Source organism: Pteropus alecto, unplaced genomic scaffold (genome assembly GCF_000325575.1).
Source record: "Pteropus alecto unplaced genomic scaffold, ASM32557v1 scaffold69, whole genome shotgun sequence".
NCBI classification, from domain to species: domain Eukaryota; kingdom Metazoa; phylum Chordata; class Mammalia; order Chiroptera; family Pteropodidae; genus Pteropus; species Pteropus alecto.
The window spans coordinates 2,864,480-2,878,196 of NW_006494610.1; the positions used below are offsets into that span (position 1 = coordinate 2,864,480).

General features: G+C 39.1%; 1 protein-coding gene across 9 annotated transcripts in view; it reads right to left on the reverse strand.

The window, feature by feature from the left end:
* ADAM22 (ADAM metallopeptidase domain 22) overlaps positions 1–2,542 on the reverse strand; it is a 204,510-nt gene extending 201,968 nt beyond the window's left edge. For 3 of the 9 annotated variants that reach the window (XM_006925713.3, XM_025042196.1, XM_025042197.1), the window contains exons 1-2: positions 1,831–2,540; positions 1,199–1,359 (exon numbers count right to left, since the gene is read on the reverse strand). In XM_006925713.3, the coding sequence (XP_006925775.1) occupies positions 1,199–1,359; positions 1,831–1,915 (246 nt within the window). In that variant the 5' untranslated portion in view covers positions 1,916–2,540. Of the gene's footprint in view, positions 1–1,198; positions 1,360–1,830 lie in introns of all 9 variants that reach the window. The other 6 variants (XM_025042194.1, XM_025042195.1, XM_025042191.1 and 3 more) reach the window with 6 other exon arrangements.
* Positions 2,543–13,717: the final 11,175 nt, after the last annotated feature.

Consider the following 13,717-nt stretch of genomic DNA (forward strand, 5'->3'; position numbering starts at 1 on the left):
GTTGTAAATGAATGTGAGAATATTCCTCCACAGAAATAATTCTAATGTACTGAAAAATAAGATAGTGTCCCCTGTTTCTTTGGTTTTACTACAGAAACATGTTAAAAGAAAAGAAAAATAGGCATTTACCAACAATTCAAATAATGGAATCCTTCATTGAAGATTTGGCATGTTAGATTTTTGTGTCACAATAATCTAACTTTGATGGATATTACTGTAGCCCTGTAAATTAATTCTGAGCTTATATTAAAATTTTAACATAAATAAGATTTTGGCTACAAATAAATTTAAATAGTAATTTTCTATTTTACGTATTGTACACATACAGATAAATTAGTGTAACTTTGCTTCAGTTAAGTTTACAAATTTTCAACTACATGAAGAAATTCTATCTTTATTAAGCTCTTACAGGTGCATGAACTAGTTGCCCGGTTGACATATATAAATACAAAAAATGTTTACAGAGCCTCAAAATATTTACTGAAATTAACCAGTAAGTTAAAAATAATTTTCAGGCATATATGTGGATGTGTGATACTGTTCTGTGATATTGGGTAATTGGTAAACTTAGATATTTTTCAACACGATTTATAAATGCCCAATAAATAACGCGGCCCTCATTTCACCAAGAGGGCTGCTACCAACAAAGAAAGTGGGGAGGAGGACGCCTTTTCTGGAAGGTGGAGACAAATGGGCACATCTCTGGTGTCCACAATTGAGTGAGCTAAAAACTTTGCAGTTAAGCTTTTTTACTGTTTTAGTTTAGTTATGGACGTCTGGGCTTTTTTCCCAATTTTTCAAAAGTACCAATCTTTGTTTAAATCACTTCTAAAGTCTTCTCTTTAAGGATTAAAACAACCACCACAACAATAAAAATGATGCAAACGCTGCCCAAATATTATACCCCTTCTTGCCTATGCATGACTTTTGCTTGAGAGAGGTAAAAGGGTTTTCGCCCTCCTGGAGGCACCCTGCACAAACTCCTCTCTAGCAAAGCCCTTCGCCTGTGGCTTTCGAGGGGTTTTGCCCCCACCCCTTCCCTTCTTTTCTGCACAAAATGCTTCCTGAAGGACTCGCATTAAGATTGCGCTCGTTTCATAGAAGACACTGCATCTCCAGGACAACCGAGAGCAAACGTGGTGTAGCGGGTGGGCCGGGCCGCGCGGAGGACCACCCCCCAGACCGCCGCGCCTCTCACCTGTCCGCTGCGGGGGTCACCCCGCACTCGCGTGTCGAGCGCGTCGTGCCCTGTCTGGTCTTCGCCGCCCGAGCGGTAGATGAGTCGGAGCGGCACGATGCTCTGGCGCTCTAGGAAGCGGTTTTCGTTCCTCCTCTCCACCTCCGTCAACGAGGCGTCTTCTCCAGGCAGGAAGGATAGGAGAGATTGTAGGTGGGCCGGGGGAGGCGAAAATAATGACCCTTACTCACACTCGTCTGTCTTGCCGTCCGACACCTCCTCTCTGAAAATCCCACCGCCCCCTCCCTCCCGGACTCCATCTGGGAAGGACGCAGAGACACCAACTGGAGAGCCTTGGGCCAGCTCGTCTGAGAGCATCCAGGATCGGGGCCCAGATGCAGAGCACCCCTTTCCATCCTCCGCATGCCTCTTTTTCAAAATAAAAACAGGCATTTGACCGAAGGCTTCCAATACATCCGCGCGCCCCCACACGTATTTTTGCTCCACTTCTCACCACCCTTCCAAAAAATAAAAAATAAAAAAAATCTCCCCGCGCACTTGGAAAATGGGGATGCCCCTTTGCGATGCTCTTGAGAGCTGCAGAGATTCCCAGCAGATGGTACGTTCAAAGCCACAAAGGGTGGCGAACTTACCTGCCCGGCCGCAGCGCGCCGAAGGGCAGGTCCCCAGGGCGCAGAGCAGCAAGAAGGGCACCGACGCAGCCGCCGCTGCTTGCATGGTGCTGCTGTCAGTCCGCCGCGCTAAAGACGCTCAGCTCCTCATGCTCGGGCAGCTGGTCCAGCTCCCTCGCCCGGCGCCCCCCGGTTCGCCTGAGCCGCCCCCTCCCAGCCCCGGCCGGTGCTGCGGCAGCCGTGGGGCTGCAGCCTCCACAGCGGCGCTGCCTCAGTGCTGCATTGTGTTCCGCGGGCGCTTCCGCTGGCGGGGGGAGCTAGAGAGTGCTGCATTGGGCGGTTGGCTGTAGCTAAGTGGTTTCTAGCGCCTCCCACCTCATCCCATGGCAAAGGCTCCGGCGGGCAAGAAGCGCTCGGCAGGGAGCGAGCGCCTGGTGCTCTCGCTCCCCGCGCGCGGACTGGGGCGCGCGCACGAGAGTCAGCTGGGAAATGTAGTTCTCCCTCCTCCCCTCGTGACTGCGAGGTCCTGAGCAGCTTGAAGATGGGAGGGAGAAAAAGGACGAAAGAAAAAGAGAAGTCATAGCTGGCAGGCCTCCTTGCACCGAGGGTATCCAACCACGCTGCTGCTGCTGGAGCCGGTATTCATCCGGCTTTGTCCACAAAGAACTGTAATTATATGTTCTACAAACTTAATAGTTAAGTATTATGAGAGCATTATACCTTCAAGAGTACATGGTAAGTTAATCATTCCACAAGTATTGATTGAGGACCTACTATGTGCCCGGCGGTTAACTAAGCGCAGGAGACATGATCGCGAAAGACTCACGTATGAGGCACGTTCTCAGCTATGGTTGAGTAAAACACCGTTTTTTGCAGTAAAGTGTGAAAAGTGTCCTGGTAACGCCTAGAGAAGGGTTTTTAACTCAGCCTCGGAGAGGCAGGGAGACCCTCCTGAAGGATATGTTGGATTTAGCGTAACTCTCCAGGATGTTTTTGTCCTTTCTCTAATACATGCCTTCTTCAAACCTATATTTGAAAACCAGACTTTGGAAACTCTACTTTCTCGGCTGCTTATTCCATTTTTCTTTAATTCTAAGTGTTAGAAACTCTTGCAGGTAAGACAATAATAAAATAATTATCAACACAACACTTGTATAGTACTTCTGTACTGTTTTTCAGAGGTCACATAAATAATCATGTGAATCTTAGGCCAACAGTTTGATAAGTATTGTTCCTATTTCAGAGAGAAGGAAATTAAGGCTTAGAGCCGTACCTTTCAAATATTATAGCCACTAGCCACATGTAGCTATTTAAATTTAAATTAATTAAAATTTAAAATTCAGTTCTTAAGTCATGCTAACCACATTTCAAGTACTAAATAAAATACCTGTGGTTAGTGACTACTATACTATACAGTAAAAATATGGAACATTTCCATCATTGCAGAAAATTCTATTGGGCGACACTGAATTGAAGAATTTAAATGACTTTCCTTCAAGGTCCCAGTCATAAAGTAGACTGGCTCTCCTGCTTTCAGAGGAGTCTTTTACCACATCTCTGTGTTTGAACCTGTGTTAGCGTAACCTCCATCCTAGTTCTGGTCCTATAAAACATACAGAAGAATCTTCCATATGATGCTCTTTGGAGATGTTTTTCTCCTTTCGTGGGGGGATTTTTTTTTTTTATCTCTGCCTCATATGACATGGTTTTAGGTTCCCTCACCATTGTAATGATTTGAAAATTCTCTCCATTTTGTCAATGTCCCAGCTAAAGTGTGATATCCAGAATTAAATACAATTTAGACATGGTTTCACAAGCAAACAATACCAAGGGACTTTTTTCTTCATGGTCCTAAATTCTTGCCTATGAGAACATTCTATCATATTTTGGTAGCCACACCTCACTTATTGTCGTTTCAAAGAAATTCTCCAAATTCTTCAGATAATGAGACACTTAAGAATTCTATATATTACATGCAAGTGTAGTCTGAATAAGGGCTATAAGTTTTTAATAGTACACCTTATACCTTGATGCAAAAGATTCCATAACAGTCACCGTATAAGAGAATTAGAACCCAAGGGCCTAGAAAAGCCCTTTCAACCTCTACATCATGGATATATATTCTTATCCAATTCTCTTAGTTGGAAGAGAATTTTACATGTTTTATAAATATTGTGCTGCTCTAAGTATATAACATTTTTTTTTTATTTAAACATCTCTTGTCATAAGTAGTGCTTCCCTGTGTGTGTTGTAAGCATTTCTCTAATGCAGATAGCAGAACACTTGGTTCAAAGTTTGCACATTTTTTAATGTAATAGGTACCTTTAAACCACTCCATCTCCTTGGCACAGAATGGACCTCCTGAGAGGCAAGGTAAAAGAGAAGATACCTGTGGCTCTGATCACACATTTTCCCCAAGGTATGTGGAGGTGGGGAGGGGCAGCAGAAGTAAACTTGTCTCAGTGGCACAGCAGGACAAAGCATCCCATCCTGTAGGGACAGAATCTCCTTTGAATCTGTGAAGTCGTGTGCTTCTTGCCACACCTTGTCTACATTGTTTACATTGTTGTCATTGTTTTCATTTGATTCCCATCATCCAGTTAATTAACACATCCATCACCCCAAATATTTTTTTGGTGAAAATATTTAAGTTCTACTCTCAAATTTCAATTATATAATGCAGTGTTATCAACTATAGTCACTATATTTTACATTAGATTCTCAGACCTTATTTATCTTATAGCTGAAAGTTTGTACCATTTTACCAACCATTCCCTATTTCCTTCCCCCCAACCCAGCCCCTGGCAACCACTTTCCTATTCTCCGTTTCTATGAGTTTGACTTTTTTTTTAATTCCACATATAAATCATACCATACAGTATTTGTCTTTCTCTCCCTAGCTATTTCACTTAACATAATACCCTCAAGGTACATCTATGTTGTAACTGGCAGGATTTCCTTCTTTCTCATGTCTGAGGGTGGATTGGGAAGCTCCCACTCCAGCTCCACCACTCTAAACATCAAGAGTTAGGAGCTAGAGAGGTGAGGAGAAATTAAAGTTGTGGTTTTTGACCCACTGAGAATAACTGTAATCCACAGGGCTACTTGAACCTCTGGATTCTGGATTCACAGATCAAGTCCCAGCCCATTCTTATGTCACCATCAAGATCCCCAAATAGGCATTCTGAGTACTTACGGTTTGTTTTCTTTTTAACATTTTATTAGAAAAGACTGTAAAATAACCATTTAGACACTTTACCTATTTAACATGCAAATGTAAATAAGTTGTAATATAGGAATCTTTTGTTTTAATAAAAAAAAAAACTTCTGTCCAATTTCTGCGGCACATTATTCAAGTTTTATTCACAGCTAAAAAAGAAAGAAAAGAGAGAGAGAGAGAAAGCAAGAGAGAGAAAGAGAAAGAAAAACAAACATGTATGGATTTTTTTTTTTGAAAAATGTCTATTCAGTTCCTCTGCCCATTTTTTAATCATATTGCTTGGGTTTTCTTTTCTTTTTTGTTTTTTTCTGTTGTTGTTTTTGTTTTTGTTTTGCTATTGGGTCGTATGAGATACAACTTATCAGACATATGATTTGTAAATATTTTCTCCCATTCAGTAGGTTGCCTTTTCATTCAGTTGATGGCTTCCTTTGCTGTGTAGAAGCTTTTTAGTCTGACATAGTTGCACTTGTTTATTTTTGCTTTTGTTAATCTTTGCTTTTGGTATCATATTAAAAAAAATCATTACCCGCTAATGTCAAAGAGCTTACTTCCTATGTTTTCTTGTTTCAGGTCTTATATTCAAGTTCCATGAGTTTCAGGTTTCAGTTTTATGGCTTCAGGTCTTACATTCAAGTCTTTCATCCATTTTGAGTTGATTTTTGTGGTATAAGATAGAGATCCAGTTTTATTCTTTTGCATTTTCTGTTTTCCCAGCACTATTTATTGAAGAGGCTGTTCTTTCCCCATTGTATATTCTTGGCCCCTTTGTCATAAATTAATTGACCATATATGTATGGGTTTATTTCTGGGCTCTCTTTCCTGTTCCATTAATTTATGTTTCTGTTTTTATGTCAATACCATACTGTTTTGATTACTATCGCTTTATAATACAGTTTGAAACCAGGGAGCTTGATGCCACCAGCTTTATTCTCTCTCAAGATTGCTTTGGCGATTTAGGGACTTTTGTGGTTCCACACAAATTTTAGGATTTTTTGTTCTGTTTCTGTGAAAAATGCCATTGTAATTTTGATAGGCATTGCATTGAATCTGTAGATCTCTTTGGGTAGTATGGACATTTTAATAATATCAGTTCTTCCAATCTATGAGCACGTAATATCTTTCCATTTATTTCTGTCTTCTTCAATCTCTTTCATGTCTAATAGTTTTAAGTGTACAGTTCTTTCACCTCCTTGGTTAAATTTATTCCTAGGTATTTTATTCTTTTTCATGCAATTGTAAATGGGATTGTTTTCTTAATTTCTCTTTCTGATAGTTCATTATTAGTGTTTAGAAACACAGCTGAGTTTTGCATATTGATTTTGTATCCTGCAATTTTGCTGAGTTTGTTTATTCTAATGTTTTCTTGGTGGAGTTTTTAGGGTTTTCTATACATAATATCATGTCTTCTGCGATAGAGAGTTTTATTTTTTCCTTTCCGATATGGATCCCTTTTATTTTTTTTCTTGCCTAATTGCCCAGGCTAGGACTTCCAGTACTATGTTGATTAAAAGTGGCAAGAGGGAGCATCCTTGTCTTCTTCCTGAACTTAGAGGAAAAGCTTTTAGCTTACACCATTGAGTACGATTTTAGCTGTGGGCTTGTCATATATGGCCTTTATTATATTGAGGTACATTTTCTCTATGCCCAGTTTGTTGAGAGGTTTTTTTTTATATATCATAAATGGATATTGGATTTTGTCAAACGCTTTTTTTGCATCTATTGAAACAATTAAACAATTCTTATCTTTCATTTTGTTAATGTGGCGTATCACATTAGTCTTTTGTTTTTCTTTGAAGTAAGGCTCTTCAGGACACATCTCATCATATATGTATATATGAAACCCATTACATTTATAGAAGCCAGGTATATGTCGTTATTATAATTGGCAAGATTGAAGAGGCTTCCAGAGGAGGCCTGATTCTTAGCAAGTTATGGCACTTGTTAATAGAACACAGTTCCTTTGGGAGCAAAATGGATGGACAACCAGCAAGGAAATTACTCAATATGTATCATTAAAATAAATCAGCCTCAGGAGGCTGAGGGCAGTTGCTCCAATAAGAAATCATGATCTCTTATTTAGTTTCCAGATTTTAGTCAGTTTTTCAACCCAGAAATCACTAACTAAGGAAAAGGCCATGTCCCCAGAAGAAGGCCCCTGCAATATATGTCAGGCATACATGGTAACGATTCCCCTAGTTAATCCTTCCCCAAAGAGACCAACCTCCATTTTACTTTGGTAATGGTGTACCAGGGAAAGGGAAATACTCCAGTATTTGCCAGATGTGGGGTCTGAATTGACACGGATACATAGGACCCAAAGTACCTATTCTAGTGGCGGCATGTGCGAGCTAGGTAATAAATAGAGTCCTGGACAGGTTTAGTTCACAATGGGCCAAACAATGTTATTTGCTTAGCCTCTAAATGTATTATTAGAAGAGAAATACTTAGTACTTCATAAAATCCCCCACATTGTGTCACTGACCTATCAGGTAAGAGTTATTATAGTGGAAAAAAAAAAAGAGAGAGAGAGAAAAAAACAAGTGGGAACTTCTGAAACTGCTTCTATCCTTCAGCCAAATAGTGAATCAAAAACAATATCTTCATCTGGGACAGTGGTCGTGGTTGTGGTGATGATGTAGGAAATCACTGTCCTTGTTAAATATCTGAAAGATGGTTGATTTCCATCATAATCACATATAGGTCATAAAGAATGACAGTAGACTACCACAAACTGAACTAAGTGGTAGCCTTAACTGCCGTTGCAATGCCAGATATGGTGTCCTTCCTGTTGAAAATGAACATGGCTTCGGGTACATTGATTGGGCAGATGCATTATTTTTCAACCCTGTCAGAAAGAATGCATCAAAAAAAATTTACACCAATGAAAAAGATTACAGTATACATTTATAACCCCAGTGCCATTTAGTTCACAGTTGTCCTAGAGTCAACTCTTCTGATCTCAGCACCATTTAAACTTTCTTGTCCTTTGTAATAATTTGAAGAGGATGCCACAGAGAACATCACTTTAATCCATTATACTGATGATATCATATTTATCAGACCACATAAACAGGAAGCTGATAGCACACTGGGAAATTCGATAAGACACATGTTCTCTAGAAGGTGAGGAATATATCCTAAGAAGATTCAGGGACCTGCCACATTACTAATATTTTTAGAGTTTCAGTGGTCAGTGGTATGCCAGTAAATCCCATCCAAAGTAAAGGACAAATCCTGAAACTTCCCAAACATGAAGAACAAAGCATAATATCTAGTAGGCCTCTTCAGATCCTGGAGGCAGTATACTCCAACTGGGAATACTGCTTTGATCCAGGGGCACGAAGTACTTCCAGTTGTGAGCAAAAAACCAGGCAGGTTCAAAGGTTCTAGAGGTATCACTGGTAGGAAAACTGGAGTTTATGGCAAACCCCAATAGGGAAATCATAACTGAGGCCTTGAGGGTTTTAGAGTAAGGCCATGCCATCTTCAATGGAGAATTATATACTTTTGGAAGAATAAAAAGTTTGTTTTATGAGATGAAGATGTATAAGAGATGGAACACCTGACCATGGGGCAAAAAACATCACATGGTCACAACTGCCAATCATGAGCTGGGGTTCTGTCAGACCTACTAAGTCATAAAATTGGGCCGGTGCAGCAATAAACCATTGTTAAGATGGAATTGGCATACCCAGGATTGAGCAAGAGCAGAGGGCTAGAGGGAGTTGCATGAGCAGGCAGCCCAGGCCCCCATGTCATCCATTGCTATTGCATCAGTTCCTCTCTAGTATGTCACTTAAATGTGTATGGGCCATCCCTTAATACCACATGAAAAGGGAGGAAGAACCCAAACTTGGTTCATGGATGATTTGCTTCTGTGGGTGCAAGCTGAAAATAGATTGCAGTTGCCACATAGCTGCACTCAGGGGTAGCATTGAAAGCCAGTCATAGAGAAAGTCTTCCCAATGGGCAGAGCTTCAAGTTGTGTACCTGGTGTACCTGGTAACCTTTGTGTGCAAAGGGAAGCGGCCTCAGTTTAGAATATTTGAGGACTCATGGGCAGCGAGAAATTACTTGACTGGCTGTTAAGGGGTTTGGGAATAGAAAGATTAGAAGATAAAAATACAAAAGGGTAGAGGCACACGGCAGATGGGAGTGGACAGGAAGTGTGACCATGTTAATGTCACCCCAATGCTGGCACAATGGGCACATGAGCAAAAGGACTATGGTGGCAGGAATGAAAACTGTGTATGGGCTTGATAGCATATGTATTCACCAAAGCTGATTTAGTGTTTCTGCGATTGCCAAGTGTCCAACCCACAAGAAACAGGGACCAATATTGAGTTCCTGATATGGCATAATCCCTTGAGGAGACCGACCAGGCTTTTGATGATAAGTGGACTACACTGGAGACAGTAACAGGCACATGAGTTTATCCTTCTTGATCACACTATCACTTTTTGAGGGTTTACAGATGGTTTGATTCATTGGCATGACTTAATATACAATTTCATGTTTTAAGAGGGGATTGACTTTACAACAAAGGTGCAGGAGCGAGCCCATGATCAAGTGATCCATAGGTTTATAACATACTGAATCACCAAGAAGCTGCCTGAATGATAGAGTATTCCAATGGCCTGTTAAAGGCACAGCTGTAGCACCAGCTTAGAGTTCGGGAGGTGATATTTTTGAGGATGGAGTATCTAGGACGCAGTACACACTTTGAGTTCAAAATGTTTATATGGCGCTGTCTTTTACAAAAGAATATATGTAAGTTTGAGAACCAATAGGTGAAAGTAGAAGCAGCCTTACTTGCCATTACTCTGGTGACCCTCTCGGATTTTATGTTTCCCATCTGAGCAACTCCTGAATTATAAGCTGAAACTACCACCTGGTCACTTTGAGTTCCTTGAACCAAAAGACCGAAAAGCAAGAAATCAGCATCCTGGCTGGGGTGACTGATCTCGCTCCCTCTTTTATGAGAACTTGCTGCTACCAGAACACTTGCTGGGAATACTGACAGTAGACAGCTTTCAGCTGTCAGCTCCTTCAAGGATTCTCGGCGGCAGAGCCTCATTGTTCACAGTCATGCCCCTTCCTGGAATGGCCCTCATTTGATGACTTTATCAGTCATCTTCACCTAGCAACTCTGAAAAGCTTCCTGTGGCGTCAACTGATGTCCAAAGGCACTCCTGAAAAAACATCCTGCACACCAAACTTTATCACAGAGTCTCCTTCCTATGAGAGCTCACTTATGATGAGTTACAATAAGGCCTTCCAGGAACTTACAGCTTTTGTGGCTAATTGCCAATTCCAATTTTTATACTGTTTGAAAATGCTAAGACAGGGTAAGGAAAAAACTTTATGGGATTCCTATTAGGGGCAACTCATGTGTTTTTTGGGAGCCTCAAGAGTATTTGAAAAAATAAAAAGAGCCCACTGAATTTATCCCTTCCAAATTAAAAGATGTTAACAATAAGCAAACTGCTTTTGCAATGGTCATGATATGAGAGCATCTTGAAAATGGATGTTTGTCCATTATGACATGAGTTTATTACTGAAAATGTATTAATACCTTGTAATTAATTTAAAACTGGCTGATTGATCTCAGGAATATAGAAACTACTAGGTATATTTTAATGAAGATTTTTCAAGACCAAAAAATTAATATCATGTTTTAGCAAAGAGAGCTAATACAATTCTTCCTTTAGGATTTAAGTATTTATGTGCTTTTGTTTGAGCTATGACAACCAAATATTTAAATTAACTGAATTTTCACGAAGTATTAAACCAAAAAAGAAATTTTTTAATGAGAAAGCATGATGACCTGGCCATCTAGTTACTTTTTATCCACTTTTTCTAAGTCTTTGTAAAATATTTTAATAGCATATTTTTTGGTGAGAGCAAAAAGGTTTTGGTATCATTAGTGAAATAAAATATTTCAAAAATATTGCATATATTTATTTTATCCTTTAAAGTTTTATGTCTCAAATTTATATAATAGTAGAGTAGCATATATATATTATATAACAATTTTTGCTGTTTGCTGCCTTCTTTTATTAAATCCGATGACAGGGTTCACCTCTTCCTAGTAATCATTTGAGCATTTGAAATTTGAAGTCAGCAAAATTATTGATAACAACTAAACTTACAATATAAAAAGGTAATTACTATACACTTAAGCACAACCAAGTAAAATAAACTGATATACAGGGACTTTTGATAATTTCAACATTTTTTTTATGAAGGAATTGTGACATCCTTAAGTAGATATGGCTGTGTATGCCTTTTGTCTTAATCTGGTCTTAGTTTCTACTTATCGTTCAAGTCTCAGTTGTCACACCCTATTCTCCCAGTGTTCAAAATTGGCATATCTTTTTCCTGCCTGAGTAATATATTTTGCTGAGATTACTTTTGCATCTTTAATTGCCCAGAGCTCTTCTTCTTCTTAGATTTTTCCCTTTTTTAAAGCATGAGATTTTAAGGAGGCCACTTCTCTATGATACTGCCTACAAAATTAATGATGCTAATTAATGGTCTTTTTTGCAAGGATGTTAAGTTCTGGTTTTTAACTTTAGTTGTGCACAATCACTAGTTTACCCAGGTAAACAGGTGGGCATGCTTTTTATGCATTAAGGGATTCTTAATTGGAATTTGTGGAAACATGGATGCCATACCATTTTTATGTAAAAACATTAGCCATTCCTGTAATTAATGCAGTTAAAAGGCTAAACTGCTCTTTCGTTTGATCTAATTGTCTTTGTACTATGCCATTCCTTCTTCCCAGTCCCCACCCCTACTCTCCATGGCAAATAATGTAATCACAGCACATGGCTCATGTTATATCACTGGTAATATAGCAAAGACTTAAATGCTGATGTCTACAGTAGCTGTTATCTAAGGTAATTTGGGCCCGATTAATATCTTCTGCACAATCTACTCTGTGAACAGCATTATTTTAGATTTTAGTGGTTACTAGAGGGAAAGGGGGAGGGGGGAAAAATAAAGGTAAAGGAGGTCAAATATATGGTGTTAGATTTAACTTTGGGTGGTGAACACACAATGCAATATATATATGATGTTACTGCATCGTACACTTGAAACCTATATAATTTTGTTAACCAATGTCACCCCAATAAATGTTTTTTTAAAAGGAAAAGATCTAGCTAGCCTAGTGAGGCTTTAGTTTACATTCATTACTATGTTTAAAAACCTTTCCATCTCCTGTAGGAAGAGGCTTATCATCCTTACATTACACTTTAGCATTGCAAAGATTCCTAAATGAAGTGTGACATAAAACTTTCTTTGGTCTCACATTAATCAAAACTACACTTACAGCAATTAGTATTTAGATAAATATAATTTATTACTTTAATATATTCTTTAGATGGCACTCCAGTATTAACTATACATCCATCCTAGTACCAAAGTGTTTTTAAGATCTAAATTCTCATTTGATAATATAAAATAATCCCACATTTCTGGAAATAAGGATTCAAGTTCAACGGTTTTAGGTCAAAGTTTTACACATATAATCCTTTGCTTTCTGTTACTCTTTTAATGGTAGGTATATTTTGTCTTGACATTCATCAAGTGTTTTCTACAAATGACACACATTAGAATAACATCTATACATGGTTCCATAAATTACTTTCACATACTAATCTATGCATGTAAAGAAGTCACTGTCTTCAAAAACCATTTAAAAGATTCTATTGACTTGTGTAAAATACACATTTTGCTACAATTGCTTGTCATCTTAGAAAAATAAACATTCATTGAGTCACAAAACCATCTTGTCTTCACTGCTGCTGTTTCTGGCTACTGGAAATACAGAGCCACTGACTGAATGCTACGGCGTCTGTTGCCCTTAGCTTAATTGGGGTGACTTTTTTTCTTCCTAACATCTATCAACTTCAGTGCTCTTGATATCAAAGAATTCAACTTACGTGCTTGCTGGAATTTGTTAGACACTTTCAGCAAAGCACGTCACTTTCTATCAAGCAAACCAAGGATTTCTATCTACCCTGCTGGGGATCTTTGAAGATATTTACTTCTGGAGATGACTCGCTACATTAAAATGTCCTTTTGTGGATAAATCTGGAAGCTACACAATTAAGTGCTATCAGAGAAATAAACAAACAAGAAAACTCTCTGGATACACGACCCGCAAGGCACCTTGGCCAGATGGCCTTTCCTTGGTAAAAATTAGGAAAACGTATTCCTACTGCTGATTTCAACCTCATTGCCAGGGCAGGAGATCTGCTGGTTGTGGGTTGGATTTCTACCTGCCCTCCTCCCCTTGGCTGGGTGCCCATCCGCATAGCACAACCCACACACAATGTGGTGGTCTTGCTACCATTTATAGCATTGTTCCAAATGAACTGAAATTTAAGGTTTTTTGTTTTTTTTTTAAGTGGAATACTCATGAAGATCTGGGAGGACAGAGTGATGAGGATGTTTTAAGTCTAATGTTCAAAAACAGTGTCAAAATAAAGTTTAACAACTTTTAACTACTGGAGGGGTTCGACTTGAACCTTCTTCTCATTATTGTATACAACTAAGGCACATTGACTCCAAACAATTGCGGGGGCAAACTGCAACTGCAAATTGAAGAGACCGTCACTCCTAAGTCCATAGATCATAGAACAAGCTTAAATACCTTTTAATTATTTGGAAAATTCT